This window comes from Lithobates pipiens, unplaced genomic scaffold (assembly GCF_037356315.1).
Source record: "Lithobates pipiens isolate NorthernLeopardFrog02 unplaced genomic scaffold, aLitPip1_a1.2 Scaffold_16, whole genome shotgun sequence".
Lineage (NCBI taxonomy): Eukaryota > Metazoa > Chordata > Amphibia > Anura > Ranidae > Lithobates > Lithobates pipiens.
Genome location: NW_027507748.1, coordinates 373,497,984 through 373,523,432, shown reverse-complemented (window position 1 = coordinate 373,523,432; position 25,449 = coordinate 373,497,984). Strand labels below are relative to the sequence as shown.

At 42.4% G+C, this 25,449-nt stretch overlaps 1 protein-coding gene across 5 annotated transcripts in view; it reads left to right on the top strand.

Annotated features, from left to right (window-relative positions):
• Positions 1–25,449, top strand: part of BCAS3 (BCAS3 microtubule associated cell migration factor) — a 1,583,483-nt gene that overhangs the window by 25,711 nt on the left and 1,532,323 nt on the right. For all 5 annotated transcript variants that reach the window (XM_077482133.1, XM_077482136.1, XM_077482134.1 and 2 more), the window contains exons 3-6: positions 6,488–6,596; positions 10,440–10,494; positions 15,126–15,201; positions 15,765–15,871. In XM_077482133.1, coding sequence (XP_077338259.1) covers positions 6,526–6,596; positions 10,440–10,494; positions 15,126–15,201; positions 15,765–15,871 — 309 coding nt within the window. In that variant the 5' untranslated portion in view covers positions 6,488–6,525. The remainder of the gene's footprint in view (positions 1–6,487; positions 6,597–10,439; positions 10,495–15,125; positions 15,202–15,764; positions 15,872–25,449) is intronic.

The window sequence follows — 25,449 nt, the reverse complement described above, 5'->3', positions numbered from 1 at the left end:
CATGGGTGCTGCATCAGGGGGAGCAGGGATAATGTCCCATCTTTGTAGTAGATGAAATCCTTGTTGCAGAGACGTTACTACGTGTTTCCTCCCTTCACGGTGGATGGATAGTTTGGCAGGTGCTATCCACTGGTACTGGAGCTGGTGATTACTGAGGGCTTTAGTTATCGTGTTAAGTTGCCTCCTTCTACTCAGGGTATGCTGTGAGAGGTCAGCTTAGATTTGGAGACGAGAGTACGGGTCTGGTAAAGATTCCATCCCCCTCATTTTGTGCATAAACTGCTCCTTGATGTGATAAAAGTGCACTCTGAGGATGACATCTCTAGGCACTGCATCTGGTAAGAATGCGGGTTTCGGTAACCTGTGAATGCGATCAATGACAAGCTCAATATTTTTTGCCTCAGGAAGCACCGTCTTAATGAGACCTCTAGCAAAGGCAGGTAACTCAGTGTTTTGGACAGATTCCGGGACCCCTCGGATTTTAAATTTATTACGTCTGGCCCTGTCCTCTAAATCCGCCATTTTGTCTTTTATCCAAGCAATATCCTGAGATTGTGCCTCCTGAGTATCAATAATATCATTCACTGTGCCCGTGATGTCACCTACAGTAACTTCCATTTGTGTGATCCTGTCATCCATTGCTCCTATTTTACTGCCAAAACTATGCATGAGGGAGAGCATGTCAGATTGCAGTGAGCTCCTAAGAGACATGAGCCTGTCTTTTAAGGTAGTGTCTATGACAGTCTGCCCAATGGTAGGAAATGCTGCTATGGCATCAGGCTGTTGATTCTGCTGAGGGAAGGCCTGAGGCATCCCACTAGCATGGTCCCTGCGCTGGGCCGTCCCTGCGTTGTCCAGGTGAATTTTAGCCTTAGCTGGGCTTTGGGGTGTGGGTGTGAAGTATCCCCCCTGCTTACCAGAGGGTCAGGCGTTAGGCGGTAGTCTCCCCCTCCGTCAGGACGAGTTGCGGCCTCTGCCTGTGTGCTCTGCGAGTCCGTGCCGGCGCCATCTTGATTCTTCCGCGCAGACGGCTAATACATGAAGGCCGTCAGTTTGCGGGGAAGCCGCTTGTCCTTTCGTTTAAGCGACATCACCGGGAGGTGGAGCGGGTGTTCCCCCAGGGTGCCAGGAGTTGGAAAGGCGGTTTGGGTTCGCTGGATGTCGCTATAGATGCCGTCTGGGTGAAGAGCGCTCTCCTCACGCAGCCATCTGGGTCACGCGCCGGCCACGCCCCCTTTATGGTTTTATTTAATGTGATGTGTATCAACGTTGTATCTAGACCGTATGTGTTTTGATTTATTTTCTATTGTATCATACAAAAAATTTCAATAAAAAAATTATTGGACTTAAACAATCTCCCGCCCACTCGTCCTGGATGCCTGCAACCATCATGGCGGGTGTCAGGATAAAGAGAGACCAATAACTACTTCCCCCTGTGATGTATGAACCCAGAAGTGGTCAGAGCTGTCAATCTCCAGCAGAGGTAACATTAGAGGTCTAAAAGGTGAAAACGCACAAATTTCAATTTCAGGCCCCATTCACATCTAGCATAGTGGCAGCGCACATTTTGTGGCTCATTTTTTATGTGACACACGTAGGGCAACCTGTTGATTTCAATGGGCTGCACTACATGTGGTGCATGGGCCATTTTGCGGGTTGTGTGTTTTTTACAGTCCGACTTGCAAAATTTGCCACTCGTTTTTTCACATGGCAAAATGTGTGTTTGCTTCTGTGTTTGGTGTGCCGTTAACAATTAATGGCACTGAAATCAACTAGTAGTTTTAGGTGTATAAAGATGGCCATATTTATATAATAGGAGGAAACTCCTATCTAGCCAATTACTCTGTATCCAGTCAGGCAGGCCCTGGCACATCATAGTTGATGGTAGACCTAAATGAGATTGTACAATCAGATTGTATAGTGTATGGTGAATTCTAGAGGACTCAGGACACACTTCTTGTGTTTTCAATATGTACAGCTCTATCCACATTGTCTGTTATCTCACCTCTTATCTCCTGCACACTTCAAAATGCTAAACGAAAGAGCTATGCAAGATTAAACTTAAAGTCTAAAATCACCACCTTTTTTGTTTTCTCTAAATTTCAACTCCCCTGTGTACCAATATACCATTAATGTACTTTCAAAATAAAGTCAAAGCTTTCAATTAATTCTACAGACACTTGCTTCACTGTCCTCATGAATGTTTGTACAATCAGATTGTATAGTGTATGGCCATCTTTATACACCTAAAACTATTAGTTTTGCTTTAAGTGACATTAACGTGGCTGTAAACACACTAACTTAAAAAAAATGAAAATAACCTGCAAGACAAAGACACAAAGACATAATGAGCTAGTATGCATAGAATACTAGCTCATTAAGGATTACTTACCTTAGATTGAAGCCCCCACAGCGGTCCTCATAGAATGCTCTGGCTTGCGACATCACTCCCGGAGTTACTTCTGGGTATCACTGGCTCCGGAGCTATGATTGTCTGGAGCGGTGATTACTTCACTCCCGTGCGTGCTGCAGGTAACTGCACACTAACTGAAGCAACGACACGTATGTACCATTGCTTTCAGTGCACATTTGCAGATGACATCGGCACATGCAGATACAGGGGATATCTCCTAAACTGGTTTAGGAGATATCCAGGGTAGATACAGGTAAGCCTTATTATAGGCTTATATGTAGTAAAAAGTGGTTGTAAAGGGTTTACAACCACTTTTAAGGATATCTAAAGGTTTGTTTTAAAAACAAACATGTCATACTTACCACCTCTGTGCAGTTGGTTTTGCACAGAGTGGCCCAGATCCTCCTCTTATGGGGTCCATCAGCAGCGCTCCTGGTTCCTCTTCTCAAATGCCCCATTGGAGAGTGGACACAGACAGACAGACAGCAGGACTCGGCCCTAGCTCTGGCTCCCGCTTCATTGGATTTGATTGACAGCAGTGGGAGCCAATGGCTGCACTGCTATCAATCTATTAAATCAGGACCAGAGACACCGGCTGGAGCTGGTGTGCTCATCTCCGTAGCTGGAAAGACCGGGTTCAGGCAAGTAAAAGGGTGGCTCTGGGGGCTGCTGCATCACAGAAAGTTTTCCACCTTAATACATAAAATGCATTAAGGTGAAATACCTCAAATATTTACAATCCCTTTAATTGTTAACGTCACACCAAACACACATTTTGCTATGTGAAAAAACAAATGGCAATTGCTGCAAAACACACAGTAAAAAACATGTAACCCTCAAAACGCCAAAGTGTCCCATGAGCAGGGCCGCCATCAGGGGGATACAGGCATGTACTCATGTAAGGGGCCCGAACGTCCTGAGGGGCCCGCCTGGCCAAGGCCCACTCCCCTCACAGCAGCACATGAAACATAATTGTTGCCTGTGCCGCCGCTAGCCTGCACCCACTATAGAGAAGGAGAATCCTCCGCCTCCTATCACTTTCACTAGCCGCCCCCCCCTCATTCGTTTGCTCGCTCGCTATAGAGAATAGCAAAAAAAGGATTACCATAAAAGCCCTTGTACACATGTTCGGACATTCCGACAACAAAATCCATCTGATTTTTTCCGACGGATTTTATCCAAACGTGGTGTTGCATACACACGGTCGGACAAAGTTGTCGGAAAATCCGATCGTTCGTAACGTGATGATGTTCGTGCCTTGTGACGGGACTATGTTGCGGCTAGTAGCCAATAGCTTTGGTGTCGTTATTTGATCTGAGCATGTGTGGCACTTTGTCCGATCTGCATTCTCTACAAACGATCAGACAAAGTCCGATCGGATCATGTTGTTGGAAAATTTTATAGCCCAGCTCTAAAACAGTCCGATGGAGCCCACACACGGTAGGATTATCCGGCAACATGGTCCGATCGGACATTCTCCATCGGAATATCCGACCGTGTGTACAAGGGCTTATAATGGAAGCCCGAGCAAGCCTGCACCGCCTTTCTGACAACCCCCCCCCCCCCCCCCCGCCCCTAGCAGGTGATCGCGGCCAGCTCTCGCTCCTCTTCCTTCCCTGGCTGCTGCCAGGTTAGTTTTCAATATGATTGGCCGAGACACGGACAGGGGGTGTGGTCAGCGGTGAATGTAACCCAGCCCTATCAGGTGCATGCACAAAGATACGAGCATCATGCAGCGTAAGTCAAAAAAGTGAAGTTAGTGTGTCCTGCTGTGCCCCCTGCAACTCAATCATCTTCATCCCCACCTCCGCCCAGCATCATCCATCCCTCTCCACATTATATCCCCAACTCTGCCCAGCACCATCCATCCCTTTCCATAATATATCCCCACCTCCACCCAGCATCATCCATCCCTCCCCACAATATATCCCCATCCTCGCCCAAAATCCTGGAGATATTATGGAGAGGGGTGGATGATGTTGAGCGGAGGTGGGGATATATTCTGGAGGGGGATGGATGTTACTGCACAAAAGTTATAGGGGATAGTTTTATGGCATTTTTATTAATTTTTTTTTTTTTTACTAGTAATGGCGGCGAGCAGTGATTTTTATTGTGACTGCAACATTATGGCGGGCACGTCGGACAATTTTAACAAATTTTTGGGACCATTGGCATTAATACAGCGATCAGTGCGATTCAAAATGCACTGATTACTGTAAAAATGTCACTGACAGTGAAGGGGTTAACCACTAGGGGGCAGTGTAGGGGTTAAGTGTGTGTGTGTGTGTGTGTGTGTGTGTGTGTGTGTGTGTGTGTGTGTGTGTGTGTGTGTGTTTTTTTTTTTCTTTTTAAAGGGCATACTGCTACATGCAGTGCCATATTTGGATGTGTTTGAAGAACTCTGCACCCAGGATTTAACTACTCCTCTTTACAGGGAACCCCTGCTCTACACCACTGAGCGCATGGCTTCAGGAGAGCTATATGGATGAGGGGGGAAAAGGACACCCGCCTAGACAATCAGATCTGCCCAAACAAACACTAGCGATCAATGAAGTGACAGATATCACACCAAATCACCCTCACATCCGTGTGTGTGTTTTTTAACTGTAGGGGGGGCATGGCTTGGCATGTGACGTCACTGATCGTCTTTCCCTATAACGGGGAACAGACGATCAGTGACAGCCTCACTAGGAAGCACGAGGAGAGGTTTGTTTACACTTACCTCTCCTCGTTCTTCAGCTCTGTGACCCGATCTGTGTCCCGGAGCTCAGGACCGGGTCTTGAGTGCACAGCCGGACCCACGGCTGGGCACTTAAAGGGCAACGTACCTGTACGTGCTTGTGCCCAGCAGTGCCATTCTGCCGACGTACATCGGCGTGAGGCGGTCCTTAAGCGATTAAAGGTAAACAATGGTGCTGAGGGTAATAATGACACAAACGTACATACGTACGCGCGTGTGTGTGTGTGTGTGTGTGTGTGTGTATATATATATATGTGGAATTTATTAAACGTCTAGCCTAATGGTAATGCACTCACAAAAAAGGTGGTGAATAAAACTCGCATTGATAATTTAAAAGATGCCAGAGATATCAAGTCACGGCGGACATCAGTTGTACAACAAACGCTCTGCCCCTTGAAATAAACGGGCAGCGCTGCCGAAGCACCTGCAAATTGATTTGGCAGCAACGCAACACGGCCACTTTTAACCCTTTCTTCGGCAGTTAGTGGGGGTTCAAAGTGCCCCGCTAGCAGCTGAAAAGTGCTGCTATAACAGCGGTAAAGCACCGCTAAAACGACTTTACTGCTAACGTTGGCACCGCCCCAGTGTGAAAGTACCCTTATGCCGCGTACACACAATCGAATTGTCCGGCGGAATTGGTCCGGCAAGCAATCCGGTAAACAATCCGCCGGACTTTATAACGAACGGACTTGGCCACACATGGACACTCCGAAAGTCCGACGATTTCTAACGCGATGACTTACAGCACGTTTGTCGGGACTAGAAAAAGGAAGTTCAATAGCCAGTAGCCAATAGCTTCCTTCTCGTACTTGCTTCAGAGCATGCGTCATTCTTAATCCGCCGGACTAGCACACTGACGAATGGATTGTCTGCTGAAAGCCAAGTCCGGCGGACAAATTGTGAGTCAAAACTACTTTCTAAGTCCGCCGGACTTTATGATGAAAAAGTCAGCTGGAGCCCATACACGATCGAATTGTCAGGCGTACTGTGGTCCGCTGGACAATTCGATCGTGTGTACGTGGCATAACTGTTCTGGTGCCAATTTTGGTCCCTCCCTCCCTTTCAGTTTCAGAGATGGTGGTTACAAAGATACTTTGAGAGTGTATCTCCCTAATGAGCAAACAGACGGCAATAAAAACCTGATAGGGTAATAACCCCCCAGTTCTCTACCCAAAACTAAAATCAAAACTTTGGCTTTAGATACATTTTATTGGTTTCATTAAAGAATACCTAACTTGATATAATTTATTTGTTTATGTGTATACATGGAGTTTAGCTTCAAGTTAAAATGCCCTTAAGTGAATGTTGTATTGAAAGCCATATCTGTTTTTCAGAGCCTGGTGTTTACTGTAGAGTCGGCTGTAGCTCAAACATGACGACAGAATCTCCCCGGCGCCCAAGTCGCTGCACAGGTGGCGTGATGGTTCGACCACAGGCAGTCACGTGAGTCTTACATTCATCTTTTTTTTTTTTTTTTTGTCTTGTTCATTGAAGGATACTGGGTTCAGAGACATGTTGGTTATACTGTCACCTAAAGGAAGAATTGCACATTGACAAACAAAACAGCAACCAATCTGGTATAACCTCTCCTATTCCCAGAATGCCTCCGTTTATTATTTTTGCTGGTGTACCAGAAGGATGTATCATTGTATCATCATTATAGTGCAACAATTAATCTAATTTAATATGAATTACTGTCAGTAATCTCCAGATAGAGTTTGTAGACTCACAATGTCTTCATCCACAAAGTCAATAAAATAGTTTTAAAGTATGCACTCACATTGAATAGGTAGATAAAAACATGAACAAATGCTGTGTACCAATTTACCGCTGGAAGCCCAGGATTTCTCACCCACAAGAAAACCTCACAGGGATGGATCAGATGCAGGCAGCCCTCACAAATCACAAGCCATTCAGCTATTTGTGCGGACTTCATCACAGAATATTTTGGACATTATTAAAAACATATTGTAACATTGTTGTTATTTCACATTTATTAGAGTTTCTTTCATTTTAAGTTGATGTACACTGCATATCTTTTACTTTAATTTTTTTGTGCGCAACACTTTTTATATATAGATATTTTTATAAATTACACTACTTAGTGCAAGCTCAATTTTGAAAGTTTGTACTTAGAATTTTTAATATTTTTATATTTGATCTGCATATAATGTCAGTTGAAGCAACCTGACAAGTTAAAATTTGTTCATAAATAACCCCTAAGCCCTAATTGCCTCTTTCTTTACATTCTACCAGTGACAAACTAAGGCCTCATGCACACGGACGTTTTTACAGCCGCTTTTTTGAGCGTTTTTTGCAGCTTAAAAACGCTTGTCCATGTTAGTCTATGGCTTCATGCCCACCTAGGCGTTTTTGAGCTGCAAATGGCATAGGCGTTTTTAAGCTGTAAAAAAAACCCAGGACCAGTGCGTTCCATGGCGCGGAGCTAGAGCTGTAAAAACGCGAATCGCGGAAAAACGCGCATAACACGTAACATATTTTCTTTGTTTTCGGAGTGCTATAGCCAAGAGATGTGTTTCTTTAAAAAAACGCTACTTAACGCTAACGCGCAAAAACGCGCAAAAACGCCAATGCAAAACGTGGTAAAAAATTTTTAACGCCGATTTTTCCAGGCTTCGGAGCTAGCTTTGCAGCCAGTTTTTTAAAATGTCCATGTGCATGAGCACTAAGACCCCATTCACATCTGAGCGTTTTGTAGCTTGACGCCTGAAGCTACAAAACGCTGGAGGGGAAAAAATCCATTATTCTCAATGGAGATGGTTCACATCTCCACTCCAAGTCGCCTGAAGCACTACGCCTGAAGCTCAAACAAGTTCCGGACCTTTTTTTGTCACGCGAATCGGGCTGATTTGGGCGTTTTTCTTCTTTTAACATTGGTGACCTTTTGCCCTGCACAAAATTTGCGGAAAATGGCAGTAAAAAACGCAGTAAAAAACGCAGCGAATCGCGGTAAAAAACGCTGCAAAAACGATTGAAAACGCTACGCTAAGGTGTGAATGCAGCCTAAGAGTGCAGAGAGAGAGCACATGAAAGCAAATCACATGGAACCTGCCACACAGTCAAGGAACATGGGTGTACGAGAGGGGCGAAAATAGGACACATTCCAGATCAATAGTTCACAGGACAACAATATATCGCAGTACAGATAGACAGTCCACAGAATAGGAGTAGCTATATGGGGGGATGCTCCTCCACTGCTGGCGAAGTCCGTCTAGGACGTAACGTATGTACAGGGGGAGCTCCATTGCGGATGTCACCCGCTGTCTTAATGTGTGTTTTTCTGAAGTTATAGTGTCACCTTGTGGCTATTTGCAGGCACTTACAGTGCAAACTTCGACGTCTATGGTTTTTATGGTATCGCTTTACATTTACTGACTGCCATTATTTTATTGAGCCAAGAACTATTCTATTTTTATTTTATACAATAAACGATCTTTAAAGGCTACACTTTTTCTTTGTTTTTTGCTGGGGATCTTTTTTCTGCTGGAGTGACCTTTTTGCACGCATTCTGCTTGCTGGGTTGGCGCTATTAGATTCATACAGCAAACTTTACCCTCTGAGCATTACTAGTGCATTTGACCATCAGTGGCTCATCAGATTGCATGCTGCTGGAGGGATTTACCTGATTACATCCTGTCCTCATCTGCGGATCGGTGTTGCTGGATCCGTTCATCCTGTGTGTGGGATTAAGCCTGTTTGACCATTTGAATTTTCAGTGGTCCGTCAGATTCAGTAAGAGTACCCTATACTGATGGTGGAAGGATCTGTCACTTTGAATTTGTTATATTGTTGGAAGTTCTCTTTCATCACGTGGTAGCTTTATCTCTTCTTTCTGTACAATATCTGATTATATAGTACATGGACTTATTTTGCGCTGCACCATTTTTGAGTTTTTGCTTCCATAGTAATTGGCTGTCTGGAGACAGACAGAGATGGAGGGTGGGGGGGGGGGGGGGGGGGGTGTTGGCACAAATCTGATCATTGTAGAAAAGCAGGCTGAGCTCTCAGCAGTGCCAGAAAACTGACTATGCTGTGATAGTATGCCTAGTGTGGTCAGTTTTTTAATAGAAAAGCAGAGGAACTGGTAGGAACACCAGAAAGGAAGCAATACAAAAAGAACAGGATGTATTTCATACAAGTACATGGTACAGCAGGCACATATGAGGAATATGAAATGTTGGGTTGACATATTCTTTTTTTATGCTGAACAGCAGATTTATGTAAAATTTTTGGCTATAGGCCTACTTTAAAAAATAAATGCATTGAAATCTTAACAAGTTACTAATGATTTGCAAGTTTGAGTAGTTCACTGGAAGGTACTAAAACACCCTAACTTTATAGTCAAGTCTAAAGGCAAAATAGGCTCGGTTCACGCTATGAACTGCATGTGAATCGGGAACCGTACCACATTCCTGTACAATTCACAAGTGATTCAATGCGGTGTGATTTAAGCCCACTCATTTTGCATGGGCTCAAATCACACCGCATTGCACCAAAGACTTGCATGCAACTTTTTTGAAGCCACACCACAACCGCATCACATGGTCATTTTGTACCATGTGATCTGGTGCAGGCAAACGCTCTGCCTTTGCGACTTGTGTTTGGGTTGTTGGATGTTAAAATTTTATTGACAGCGGATGGCAAGGGCAGTGAGGTTGGATATCTGGTTTGGGAAACATGCACGGATCACAGAGTTTCCTGCATTGCATTTATGTGAACCTAGGCTTAATCTGTCAGTTAGTAATTAAAGCATTTGCAATGCAGGGTCATTGTTGAATACCAATCCTCACAAACTTGAGTTTTCTGATATGAGTTTTCTAGTTTTAAGATGACCTTGTGGGCTCCCCTTGTTTTAAAAGTGGCCCAAGGTTTTTTCAGCCAGGGGGGAAAGACATCAAACATGAAAGCTAACGTGTATTGCACAATGAAGTGCCTGAGTTTTGGGATACGTATTGCACTCAGAAGATAAACTAAAAATGCAGCCAGGTTCTTGGAAATGCCATCTATGGAAACATCTACTAAGCCATCTTAAAAGGTAAAGTAAGTCCAAGAGTTCAATTTACCAAATCCTTGCATTATTGTATTTACAACTCCAATTAAAGAAAAGCTGTTAAGAGTAATGAGTAGATAGGGAAATGTGGATAATGAAGGTCCTGTGGTGTTCTCCATATGGAGTGCTGGGCATTATGTAACGTATGGTGGTCTGATTCATATAACTGTGTTTTGGACAAATTGTCATTTAATATAATTCTTATTCTTTTTCAGGGAACAATCCTATATGGAAAGTGTTGTTACATTTCTCCAAGATGTTGTTCCACAGGTTAGTGCACTAGTTTCACTGCATGCCTTTCTGCTGCTGCAGTATTTTTATTATCTACAGCAGCAGTTACATATCATTAGCCTGATACTTCTTACTGGTGGTAGCCTTTCAGTGGGTTCTTTGTTTTTGAATGGCAGCCTCTTAGGACAGCTGCTACATTTTTTTTTTTTCTCATAAGGTAATCAGAAAACAACCATATAGCAGTTCGTATGGAGTCTGTTTGATTGTGATAATAAGCTGCTTATCAACATGAACACTCTTACTGGTCATTTCTTAATACATTTGCATGATTACCGAATAATGCCTGATGAGACTGGCAACAGCATGGGTAATTGCTAAGATTGCATGTTGGCCATATACATGGCAATTTTTAGGAAATGTTAATCGATTTTAACCACTACTATACAGGGCACTTTCGCCCCCTTCCTTCCCAGCCCAATTTTCAGCTTTCAGCGCTCTAGCGCTTTCAGTGACAATTGCGCGGTCATGCTACACTGTACCCAAATGAAATTGTTATCATTTTGTTCGCACAAATAGAGCTTTATTTTGGTGTTATTTATTCACGACTCCGTTTTTTTTTTTTTTGCGATATAAGCGCAAAAATAGCGGAAATTTGGAAAAAAAACAATATTTTCTTTTTTCTATTTGAAAAGAAATCCAATAAAATCAAATTTTGTCATAAATTTAAGCCAAAATGTATTCTGCTACATGTTTTTGGTAAAAAAATTCCGTTAAGTGTATAATAATTGGTTTGTGTGATCACGGACATATGTACGCAAATGATCATGTACATATGTGTGCAGGTGATCACGTACATATGTGTGCAGATAATCATTGGGACATGTGATTTTAGTGGGACATATGTGGGGGACATGTTTTTATTATTAGGGACATGTGTTTTTATTATTTGGGGACATGTATGTTTTGGGGACATGTGTGTTTTGGGGACATGTGTGGGGACTGTGTGGTGTGTTGTGTGTTTACACTACACTGATGATCAGTGAGTAAAAAGCTGTAAAAAGCAGCCCATACTCACTGATCATCAGCCGGCTGCAGCGTTCTGCTCTCCTCTCCTCAGCGGTGACTTCCGTGTGAGGAGAGGAGAGCCGATTGCCTAGCAACCGGCTGTTTGTTTACATGACATGACGGCCGTGATTGGACACGGCCGTCATGTGATCAGGAGGGCCAATCACAGAGCCCTCCTGCCGATCTGAGATGTGCCGTGTCCGGGTGACATGATCCCAACAATACCAGGCCCTTCAAGTCTATTATGAATCCTAAGGGAAACGCCAAAATAAAAAATAAAAACGGGATGGGGTCCCCCCCAAAATCCATCCCAGACCCTTATCCGAACATGCAACGCGGTAGGTAAGGAAAGGGAGGGGACGAGTGAGCAGACCCCCCCTCCTGGACCATACCAGGCCACAGCATAGGGGGGTGGTGCTCTGAGCCCCACCCCAAAGCACCTTGTCTCCATGCAGTGGTTGTCAGGGTCTGAGGGTGGGGGGGCTTATCGGAATCTGGAGGCCCTCTTTAACAAGGGACCCCCCCAGATCCCAGCCCCCCACCCTATGTGAATGAGGCGTATGGGTTTCATTCTTCACCCAAAAAAATAATCCATATGTATGATATGTGCTGTAAATGATGATATAGTTAAAGCGGTTGTTCACAAAAAAATAAACTAAACCTGCATGGCAATGGCATAATGTGCTAGTATGCATCGCATACTAGTACATTATGAAATACTCACCTTGGAACAAAGCCCTCCAGCACTGTAAAGTCACTGCTGAGAGGGTTGACATATTCCTGTTTTTCTTCCAGGTTCATGAGCTCCGGCAGTGTGATTAGACGGAGCCGTGATGATGTCACTTTCGTGCATGTGCATGGGAGCCCTCGGTTCCAGCTGCATGCAGGGTGAATATCTCCTAAGCTATGTATGTTTAGGAGAGATTCATTTTACCTACATACTTACTTATTATAGGCTTACCTGTAGGTAAAAATTACCAAGCGGGGTTTACAGCCGCTTTAAGTCTGCAATTTTACATTGAGCAAAATTATTATGAAATTTTAGACAATTTTTAGATGCAGCTTTCACAAATTGATGAACCTTTGCCCATCTTTACTTTTGAAACACTCTGGGGTTGATTTATTAAAAATGGAAAGTACAAAATCTGTTGCAGCTGTGCATGGTAGGCAATCAACTTCTACCTTCAGCTGGTTCAATTAGGCCCCTTTCACATGGGACGGATCCGCTCAGTGGACTCTGCTAGCTCAGCGAGAGATCGCTCTGTTTATCCCCACTGAGCAGGTGGATGACAGGTCTCTCTGCTCACTGTGCTGTGATGGACCTGTCAGAGCCCCATTGTTCTCTTTGGGAAGATCAGATGAAAACAACCAGCATTATGTCCATTTTCATCTGATCCCATCCGCTGGAGGGATGGTGAACTATCGGCATCCGTTTGTTCTGAGCGTATCTTTTCGGATCGGATGGCAGGCGGGTGTCGGTGGACACCTCTCCGCTGACATCCGCCTGCCCATACAAGTCAATGGGTGGCCCGCTCCGATCCGTACTGAAAAACAGACAGGCGGATCTTTGCAAGGCGATGCGATCATGTGAAAGGGGCCTAAGGCTTTGACAAAAGAAAAACTTGGCTGCTTGGTTTCAATGCACAGCTGCACCAGATTTTGCACTCTCCAGTTTTAGTAAATCAACCCCTCTGATTCCCTAAAATGCTCTTATACTCAGTCATGTTTTACTACTCAGCCAAGAATGGATGGTTACAAACTCATTCTGCATGCTTTGGGCTAGCCATACATGGCTCAGTTTTTAATTCAGCCAAATGGCTAAACTAAAAAAAGCTGTATCCATTACTCCATTCCCATATTGGAGGTGGATGGGAAACCCTCCCCACTGTGTCATTTTAATCTGACAGCAGGGAGAATCCCCCCTCCATCAGAATACACGGATCAGCGATGCAGCCAATTGGCGCTGATTGAGTGAAAATATACCAACAAGCCCATTCATGAGAAGCTGATCAATAGATTGACTTCTCATAAATGGGAACGGCCATACAGTATCTCACAAAAGTGAGTACACCCCTCACATTTTTGTAAATATTTTATTATATCTTTTTATTATATCTTTTTATGTGACAGCACTGACGAAATTACGCTTTGCTACAAAGTAGTGAGTGTACAGCTTGTATAACAGTGTAAATTTGCTGTCCCCTCAAAATAACTCAACACAAAGCCATTAATGTCTAAACCGCTGGCCACAAAAGTGAGTACACCCCTAAGTGAAAATGTCCAAATTGGGCCCAAAGGGTCAATATTTTGTGTGGCCACCATTATTTTCCAGCACTGCCTTAACCCTCTTGGGCATGGAGTTCACAAAAGCTTCACAGGTTGCCACTGGAGTCCTTTTCCACTGCTCTATGATGACATCACAGAGCTGGTGGATGTTGGAGACCTTGCGCTCCTCCACCTTCTGTTTGAGGATTCCCCACAGATGCTCAATAGGATTTAGGTCTGGATACATGCTTGGCCAGTCCATCTCCTTTACCCTCAGCTTCTATAGCAAGGCAGTTGTTGTCTTGGAGGTGTGTTTGGGGTCGTTATCATGTTGGTATACTGCCCTGCGGCCCAGTCTCTGAAAGGAGGAGATCATGCTCTGCTTCAGTATGTCACAGTACATGTTGGCATTCATGGTTCCCTCAAAGAACTGTAGCTCCCCAATGCCAGCAGCACTAATACAGCCCCACTGACAGGCTCAACCCCCCCCTTCAACCTCTGCAGCAATGCTGCCAGCACTCATACGTCTATTTTCCAAAGACAACCTCTGGATATCTGAGCATGTGCACTCAACTTCTTTGGTTGACCATGGTGAGTCCTGTTAAACTGTTGTATGGTCTTGGCCACCATGCAGCAGCTCAGTTTCAGGGTCTTGGCAATCTTATAGCTATATTCAGAGCAACAATTCTTTTTTTCAGATCCCCAGAGAGTTCTTTGCCATGAGTTGCCATGTTTAACTGCCAGTGACCAGTATGAGAGAGTGATAACGCCAAATTTAACACACCTGCTTCCCAGTCACACCTGAGACCTTGTAACGCTAACGAGTCACATGACACTGGGGAGGGAAAATGGCTAATTGAGCCCAATTTGGACATTTTCACTTAGGGGTGTACTCACTTTTGTTGCCAGCGATTTAGAAATTAATGGCTGTTGATTTATTTTGAGGGGACAGCAAATTTACACTGTGATACAAGCTGTACACTCACTACTTTACATTGTAGCAAAGTGTCATTTCTTCAGTGTTGTCACATGAAAAGACGTGATAAAATATTTACAAATATGTGAGGGGTGTACTCACTTTTGTGAGATACTGTACATGGATGGAAATTCCATCCATTTATGGCCAGCTTTAGTCATGCCTTTCTCACAGCAGGGACAGCCTATAGAAAACATAAGTAAGTTCTGTTTGTCAGGAGTGCAGCATAAACACACAATGCAGTTTTAATATTTAACACTAATTTTAGGCATTCTCCAGATTAATAATGCATTGTTTTTTGGTCACATTTTAGTTGTGAAAGTTGGTTTTGAAGCGTGATAAATGATCCTGGCTTTTTTTTCAGGCATATAGTGGCTCACCTACATTGGAAGAAAAAGAAAAAATTGTTTGGGTCCGTTTTGAAAATTCAGATTTAAATGGTGAGTTTAATGTTTTTCTGGATGATAAATCAACTGATAAGCATTTATTTGTTTCTCAGTATACTGTAGATCTCTCTGTAGTTTGCTTACCAGCACTGTAAATTCCTACATATGATATGATATGATATATATATATATATATATATATATATATATATATATATATATATATATATATATATATATATATATATATAAAATATATCATGTTTGGAGAATGGCAGGCTGTGGCTCACTGCTTACTAAGGCTGGCAGTGTCCGACACAAAATTAAAATTAGTATGAAAATGCTATGTGTTTATTAGATTATGGCAAGTGAACCATGATTCTGTGTTGTAAGGACACCCCCCTCTCTACCTAAGTTACAGTTAGAGGATATGGTAAGCATTTTCTTTAATTATAAAAAAACATTGTTTATGAAGGATACTGGAAAGATAATATTATTTTTAAACATTGCATCTCTCAGCAGGCCTCACATGTTTGCATCTTTATTTATTTATTTTTATGTAAAAACCTTTTTGTGACGTGAATAAAGTTATTCTCCTTCCTTTTAATCCATTGTAGATGCATACAGGAACATGGAACTTCATGAAATGCATAGCACTGGCAATGACCCTCCTTTGCTTCTGATGATTGGGTATACAGATGGCCTGCAGATTTGGAGCATACCAGTGAGTATATCATTTTTCTGCAATTTTCATTTGGTAAAGAGTGGCATTGTAGGTTTTAAAATTACAAAAAGCATGAAATCCATGAAAAATCACACATCAGAAAAATGGACAGAATGTCCTTTGTGTTAAAATTGGATGCAAACCTTTATTCTTTAGCGTTTGGGATAAATTGTTTGCCTAGTCATCTAGTCACAAAAACATGGGACAGGTGGGTGATAGAGAAGACTTGTTGAGTTTTTTACCTAAGGATAAATCTTTAGCTGCATAATGCCAAAAGACTTTTGTTTTAGGTTTCATTAATCAAGAACCACTCTAAATAAGACACTCAGAAAATATTAACACAATGCCAAGCAGACATTAAATAGTCAGACGGGTCCTGAAGATGATGGGGGTAATTCCTAGAAGACATACCCCACCCCATGAAGCTTTTTCTTTGTCTATGTAGAAACCTGTGTGGAATACATTAGTGGCAGTAGAATTTGTCATACTATTTTAATAAACATAAATGAAAATAAGAATTAAGATTTTTTTTTATTTTTTTATATAACTTAGCAATTTGGGAGCTAATTGTTGTTGAAGTCATTGTAGCTGTGAACGTATCAGGGCTCACACATGGAAGTTCTTTGGTCATTCTGTTAAATTTTGTTTTTTAAATCAAATCATTTTTATTTAAGGATAACCTTTTTGGTTCCATTTTTCAGACAGTGATACTTCTGTCTAAGCTAGGAATCAAAAAGTAGCATCATTGTTGTAAATAGCATAATAACAATTGGTATCCTCAGAACATACAACTAAATAAGAACAACAATAAAAACGGACAGTGAATATTAGACAAAATTCTCTTTGTTTTTACTAAAAAGTCAGAAGAATGTAGATTGTTTCACTTAGAGATGCATTTTTCAGATTACTTCTTTTTGTTCGGATTTATAGCTTCTTAACCGCTTCAGTACTTGGCACTTTCACCCCCTTCCTCTCCAGGCCAATTTTCAGCCTTCAGCTCTGTCACATCATTTTGAATGACAATTGCGTGGTCATGCAACACTGTATGCTTATGACATTTATATATATATATATATATATATATATATATATATTGGTGACAGATAAAGCTTTGTTTTGGTGGTACAGTGCCTTGAAAATGTATTCATACCCCTTGAAATTTTCCACATTTTGTCATGTTACAACCAAAAACGTAAATGTATTTTATTGGGATTTTATGTGATAGACCAACACAAAGTGGCACATAATTGTGAAGTGGAAGGAAAATGATAAATGGTGTTCAAAATTTTATACAAATATATATGTGAAAAGTGTGGAATGCATTTGTATTCATCCCCCCTGAATCAATAATTTGTAGAACCGCCTTTTACTGCAATTGCAGCTGCAAGTCCCCCACATGGCTTCTCGCAAACTGCAAACAGGACTTCTTATGGCTTTCTTTCAACAATCGCGTTCTTCTTTCCACTCTTTCATAAAGGCCAGATTTGTGGAGTGCACAACTAATAGTTGTCCTGTGGACAGATTCTCCCACCTGATCTGTGGTTCTCTGCAGCTCCTCCAGAGTTACCATGGGCCTCTTGGCTGCTTCTCTGATAAATGCTCTCTTTGCCTGACCTGTCAGTTTAGGTGGACGGCCATGTCTTGGTAGGTTTGCAGTTGTGCCTTACTCTTTCCATTTTTGGATGATGGATTGAGCAGTGCTCCGTGAGATGTTCAAAACTTGGGATATTTTTTTTTATAATCTAACCCTGCTTAAAACTTTAAACTCCACAACTTTATCCCTGATCTGTTTTGTGTATTCCTTGGCCTTCTTGAAGCTGTTTGTTTACTAAGGTTATCTAACAAACCTCCGAGGGCTTCACAGAACAGCTGCATTTATACCGAGATTAAATTACACACAGGTGGACTCTATTTACTAATTGGGGGACTTCTGAAGGCAATTGGTTCCACTAGATTTTAGTTAGGGGTATCCAAGTAAAGGGGGCTGAATACAAATGCACACCACACTTTCAAGATATTTATTTGTAAAAAAAATTTAAAACCATTTATAACTTTCCTTCCACTTCACAATTAAGTGCCACTTTGTGTTGGTCTATCACATAAAAATCCCAATAAAATACATTTTTGGTTTTAATATGACAAAATGTGGAAAATTTAAAAGGTGTATGAATACTTTTTCAAGACACTGTATTCAATCATCTCTGGGTTTTTTATTTTTTGCTAAAGAAACAAAACATTTTGTGGATTTTTTTTTTTTTTTTTTTTAGTTTCTGTTATAACCTTTTGCAAAAAAGCCTTTCCTCACATCGTGACAGTGTGTGTGGAAAGGAATGCCAGTAACTGGCATGTCTGTTTACATGTGATCAGCTGTGTCCGGAGAACACAGTGATCACAGAGCATGTCAGATGCGTACCCCAGGGGGGAACACTGGGGGCCTGCTTCTCAGAGGATGTTGTGGGAGGACTTCCTCACAGAATTGGACGACTGTGCAATAGCTGTCTTTTGGCTATTGTGTGGTCATGAAGTAGTTAAAGTGGAAAGTTGAAAAAAAAACTGCGAACAGGCAGGCTCTTTTTTTCTACAGGAGACTTGTGCAGCTCAATTTACTTTCTGCTACAGTGCCGGTGTGCCAGGATGACTGCACTTCTGCGCAATGCGCAAGCGTGACGTCATCCCATGCCGGTTGATTAAAATGGCCAAAGACCAGCACCCAGAAGAAGGGACCTCCCAGGCGTAGGACCAGTGGAACAGAGGTAAGTATGTTTGTCTTTCGTTCTGCTAAAGTCATCAGTTTACTTATTTCCCAAAAACAGATACATTCAAGGCATGTCGTGAATGATAGCTGTCACATTTGCTTGTGCTCTCAATCAAACTGTCAAGCTGTCAAATTGCTTTTATAATAACTGATCATGTGCAGTACATTGACAACTGCAGATCAAACAGAAACAAAGATGGCAGCTTCCTTGAATAGCATAGGAGGGTTTAATTCCACATTTCCCTACAGGGCACTTTCACCCGCTTCCTGCCCAGGCCAGTTTTCAGCGCTGTCAATGCTTTGAATGACAATTGCGTGATCATGCAACGCTTTACCCAAGTAATTTTTTTTGCTAAAAAAACTAAGACTGGAAATTTTGTAAATAAGTAATTTTTCTCCTTTACTGATGTGCGCTGATGAAGCCGCACTGATAGGCGGCACTGATAGCCCTGAATTGCATCACTGATGGGCACAGATCAATCTCACTGATGAGGACAGATTGGTGTCACTGTTGGGCACAGTCTGGCATCACTGTTGGGGCTGTACTGATAATCGGGGCACTGATAATCCGTGCCCTGATCAGTACAGGTCTCCCCTGTGAGGAGATGTCGCTGATAGGCTCTCCTTGCCTCACACTCTGTCAGTGTGAGGCGAGGAGGGACGATTAACGGCACTTCCTTGTTTACATGTAATCAGCTGTGATTGGACACAGCCGATCACATGCGTAAAGAGCAGCGGCTTTTTACTGAGATTGGCGTCCCAGGGACACAGCGTGATCGACACGCTGCACGGGCACGTGACCGCTGCGAGACTGGGCGAACGTCATCTGGCGTCAGCCCAGAATGAGAGCCGCCCGCTCTACTGTAATTTTACTACATTGGCTCTTTACCGAGATCGGGGTTGCTCCGTGTCCCAGGGACACAGCGTGACTGCGATCGCTGCGCACCCCCGGGGGAACGCGATCGAAGTGAGACTGGGCAACGTCACATGACGTTGGCCCAGAACAAGAGAGTATCCCGCCCGCTGTATAGGCAAATGATGCTTAAAGTGATACTAAAGTCTTTTTTTTTAATAACAAAGATGTCATACTTACCTGCTCTGTGCAGCTTGCTATGGGGGCACCCAAGCTGAGCCACTGCTCTATGTGTTCATTCAGACACGAAGCCTTGGCCAGGCCTTCCCTCTCTCTCCTGATTGGCTCATTGACCTTGATTGACGGCAGCGGGAGCCAATGACGCCCACTGCTGTGTCTCAGCCAGTCAGGAGAGAGAGTCCCTGGACTTCGTGGCTCTCGTGCAACATCACTGGATCGAGAGGGAGCTCAGGTAAGTATAAGGGGGGCTTCTGCACACAGAAGGTTCTTTTTTTTATCTTAATGCATAGAATGCATTAAGATAAAAAAAAAAAACTTCTGCCTTTAGAACTACTTTAAATATTCTAGAGCTCTGTTAGTTTTATTATCCACTGTTGGTTTTCATAAGGAGTGGAAATATGATTAAGTAGCAGGTGACTTTAGATCAAATAGCATGCTGGGATAATGACCAGCTGTAGCTGCTGCCAATCTGCAGTTAAAAGTCAATGTTAACATGGGCATTGAGGCTATGTTCACACTATTCCGACATGGAACTTGCACAACTTCTGATCCGACTTTGTCCTATGAATTCATGTCTGACTTTCATGCGACTTCAATGAACGATCTGGTATGGATCTGGAGGGGGAAACCCACGCTAAAAAAAACCCAAAAAAGACCATACCACTTTTTGGTCTGGTATGGATTTTAAGGGGAACCCCCACGCCATAGTTAAAAAAACAAATACAGCATGGGCCCCCCCCCCCAAAATCCACACCAGACCCTTATCCGAGTATACAGTCTGGCAGGTCATAAAAGGGGGTGACGAGTGAGCCGCACATTTTTTACATATTTATTTGTTAAAAAATGTGAAACCCATTTATTATTTTCCTTCAACTTTACAATCATGTTCTACTTTGTGTTGGTCTATCAGATAAAATCCCAATAAAATACATTTACACTTTTGGTTGTAACATGACAAAATGTGGAAAATTGCAAGGGGTATGAATACTTTTTCAAGACACTGTACATAGTGACTGTGTTGACCTCTATGCAGCTAATGTCCTGTTAATGGGTTTTGGGTTTGTGTGGATGAGATCAGTTTAAAGATGCTTCTGGGATCATTTAGAAATAATCTGCATTCTCATAGAATTACATTGAAGGGCAAGACCCGCCGGACAAAAGACCATTGACACAGGCCCTAAAAAAATATTTTACTGAGAAACTGTTAAGCCTTGTACACACGATTGGAATCTGACCATTTGTAAGCTCAATTGGACAATTGTTGTTGGATATCAGGTTTTAAAATTTTCCGCGGACAAGTGCCTCTTGTCGGATTTTCCGAGCGTGTGTACACAAGTCCGTTGGAAAAAATGCCAAAGTACAAACACACATGCTTGGAAGCAAGGACAAGCCAGAAGCGGTCGGTCTTCTAAACTAGCGTTCGTAGTGGAAAATTAACATTTGTGATGTGACAAATTATGAAATTTCGAAATGCAGCGCACAATTCTCTTCTTCTTTAATGGGATAATAATGAAGCTGCTTTGCTGGTGATACTGATGGAGTTATTGCAAAGGCTTTGCTTTTTTTTTTGCTTTTTACTGGTTACATGTTTTGCATTACAGAGGAGTGCTAGAATTATTGCTCTTGCTCTAACGTTCGCGGCAATACCTCACATGTGTGGTTTTCACACCGTTTTCATATGTGGGCGGGACTTAAGTATGCGTTTTGCTTCTGCGTACGAGCTCACGGGACAGGGGCGCTTTAATTTTTTTTTTTTTTTTTATTGTTGATTTTACTTTTATTTTTTTAGTTTGACACTTAAAAAAAAAAAAAAATTGATTACTTTTATTCCTATTACAAGGAATGTAAACATCCCTTGTAATAGAAATATGGCACGATCGGACCTATTTACAGTGAGATATGGGGTCAATATGTTCCCATATCTCACCTCTAGGCTGGGAAGCCTAAAAAAATAAAAAAAATAAAAACGTCCCCTCCCGTAAGTACGATCAAGCGGCGGAACAGCCGCTATGATCGTTCTTATGGTGCAGGGAATCGCCGGCTGAAACCGCCGATATCTGAATGATGTCTGTGGCATCAGGCATCCTTCAGATATAACCACCGAAAGCCGAGGCCGTCCCTGGACGTCCTACCGGCGCGAAGTGGTCAGTTAATAAAGCAACCAATTTTTGGTCCAAGAACTCCTCCTCTTGTTCCTGGACTGGACTTGGGTCAAAGCAATAACTCCAAGGCCAGTAATAAATAACACGTTGTGTCCTCTGATTCCGCAACATGACTGGTTGACAAACTGCCGTTCAGAAACTAACTGAAAAGCATGAAATGCAAAGCGCAAAATGAAAAATGCGAATCAACACTCACCAAGCTTCTACTAACATGAAATTAGTAGAAGAAGCCCAAAGGGTGTTGCTAAAGAGCTGAAAAACCACATAGTATGTCACCACGTTTGTGTTTGTTGGCTGACAATTCCTGCCGGTTGTATGCAAGACAAAATAGGTTTTGTCTGCGGAAAATCTGATTGTGTGTACGAGGCTTTACAATCTGGCACACAACTGGACAAGTAAATGTAAGCTCTTTGTTTTCTGCAGTCCTTCAATGCCAGACACTGTTTATTTACTTATATAGCGCCATCAGTTTACACAGCTCTTTACATATATATCATATATCATATGTTAACATCAATCCCTGCTCTCATGCAGCTTACAGTCTTAGGTCCCTAACTTCCATTCATACATACACATACTAGGAGCAATTTAGACAGGAGCCAATTAACCTACCAGCATGTCTTTAGAGCGTAGGAGGAAACCAGAGGAGTACCCAGAAAAAACGTACGCAGACACAGGGAGAACATTACATCCTTGTACAGGTAGTGCCACGATTGGGATTTGAACAAACGACCCTAGCGTATCTAGGAGGAGGTGCAAACCACTGAGTCACTGTGCTGCCCAGGTTAAAAGGTTATTATTTGAACAAATATCCCCCCTTCTCATTAGTGCATTAAAAGAGATCCCATTTTGTGAACTTTTTTTAATAAGCAGTTTAATGTTTTGATAAAACTGACATTCTCCTTAATTTGATCTATAATAATATGTAAATCCTTTTACAACTGTGTTCAGCTGACAGCTTGTATTACTGGAAACGAACATTAGGTGTCACTAGTACATTTACAATATGTAAAACATCTCTAAAGTTGTCATATACATTTTCCAGTCTTGCTTTTATCTTTTAGGAGTTTTTGATGTTTATAGCTCAGTTTACTGTTCAGTTTTAGTATATTTATTATAAGTGTATGATTTAAAGGGGTTTTCCACCTTTAGTCCACCCACTGATCAGCTATGTGCAGCAAAGTTTCTGGACAGCAGGAAAGGTGCCCATCTCTTTTTGTGAGTTGGCCTGGCCTTTGGGATGCTTTCAAAATTAATGGGCGTCTGAGGCCAAACTGCATTAAAAAATAAAAAGCTAAAATGCTCTGAGGTATCTTAGCCATAAAGTTCAACTGCATTTGTGCTCCAAGCTCATTGATGAGGCTTGGAGTTACCTTTAAAGTGATATTCAAGACATTATTTTTTAATCATATGCTTATAGCATGACTTACATTCTGTGCCTGACTCCAGGTATGTGGGAGCCATCTGTGCCTGCCTGTACCTATGGAGTCCCACCAGAGTCTCCCCTTTGTGCACGCTCCTGTTTTAAACTACAAGCTTACGTGCAGTCATCCCTCAGTGCCACACACACAAGTAGTGCAAAAGACACAGAACGAAAGTGCGGTGGCTGCTGTCAGTCACTGCTGTTGCGGAGGAGAGGCGTGGCTCCAGTTCTGTGTTTCTTTTGCTGCCTGTTTGTGTGGGGCTGGGAACTGCTGCACATACAGTGCCTTGAAAAAGTATTCATACCCCTTGAAATCTTCCACATTGTCATGTTACAGCACAACCAAAGACGTAACTGTATTTTGTAGGGATTTTATGTGATAGACCAACACAATGTGGCACATAATTGTGAAGTGGAAGGAAAATGAAAAATGGTTTTCAAATTTTTTTGTAGCATTTTTATTCAATCAGTACTTTGTGGAACCAACTTTTGCTGCAATTACAGCTGCAAGGCTTTTTGGGGATGTCTCTACCAGATTTGTACATCTAGAGAGTGACATTTTTGTCAATTTTTCTTTGCAAAATAGCTCAAGCTCTGTCAGATTGGATGGAGAGTGTCTGTGAACAGCAATTTTGCAAGTCTTGCCACAGATTCTCAAATGGATTCAGATCTGAACTTTGACTGGACTTTGACTAACACATGAAAATGCTTTGATCTAAACCATTCCATTGTAGATCTGGCTGCATGTTTAGGGTCATTGTCCTGCTGGAAGGTGAACCTCCACCCCAGTCTCAAGGCTTTTGTAGACTCCAACAGGTTTTCTTCTAAGATTGCCCTGTATTTGGCTCCATCCATCTTCCCATCAACTCTGACCAGCTTCCCTGTCCCTGCTTAACCACTTCAGCCTCCTGACCAGAGCACTTTTTGCGATTCGGCACTGCATTGCTTTAACTGACAATTGCGCGGTCGTGCGACGTTAAACCAAAATAAAAAAAAATTGATATCCTTTTTTTCCCCATAGAGCTTTCTTTTGGTGGTATTTGATCACCTCTGCAGTTTTTATTTTTTGCGCTATAAACAAAAAAAGAGCGACAAATTTGAAAAAAACAAAAAAAAAAACAATATTTTTTACTTTTTGCTATAATAAATATCCCCAAAACTTTTTTTCCCCCCTCAATTTAGGCCGATATGTATTCTTATACATATTTTTGGTAAAAAAAATAAATTGCAGTAAGTGTATATTGATTGGTTTGCCGAAAAGTTATAGCGTCTACAAAATTTATGGCATTTTTATTATTATTTTTTTTTTAATGGCGTCGATCTGCGATTTTTATCATGACTGCGACATTGCAGTGGACATATGAAAATGCACTGATTACTGTGTAAATGACTCTGGCAGGGAAGAGGTTAAACACTAGGGAGTGATTCTAACTGTAGGGGTGATGGGCTCACTACAACATGAGAGATCACTGCTCCGGATGACAGGGAGCAGTAGATCTGTCACGTTGCTAGGCAGAACAGGGAAATGCCTTGTTTACATCTCCCCATTCTGCCGCTCTGTGACATGATCGTGGGACACCAGCGGACATAGAGTCCGTGGGACCCACGGGTACCGTTGTGTAACACGCGGTGTGCGTGCGCGCACACTAGCCCGCAAATTAAAGGGGACGTACCTGTACGTCCATTTTCCCACCGCTGCCATTGTGTCAACGTATATCAGCGGCGGTCAGCAAGTGGATAAGAAAAGCATCCCCACGACTTGATGCTGCCACCACCATGTTTCACGTGGGTGTTCAGGGCGATGTGCAGTGTTAGTTTGCCATCACACATCACGTTTCGCTTTTAGGCCAAAAAGTTACATTTTGGTCTCATCTGACCAGAGCACCTTCTTCCACATGTTTGCTGTGTCCCCGACATGGCTTCTAACTGCAAACGTCCAGGGCTTCTTATGGCTTTCTTTTAACAATGGCTTTCCTCTTGCCACTCTTCCATAAAGGCCAGATTTGTGGTGTGCATGACTTATGCCACGTACACACGGCCAGACTTTCCGGTTCAGTCCGTCGGACAATCCGATCGTGTGTGGGCTAATCCGATTGTTTTTCATTAAAATCAGATGGACCTAGAAATAGAACATGTTTCAAATCT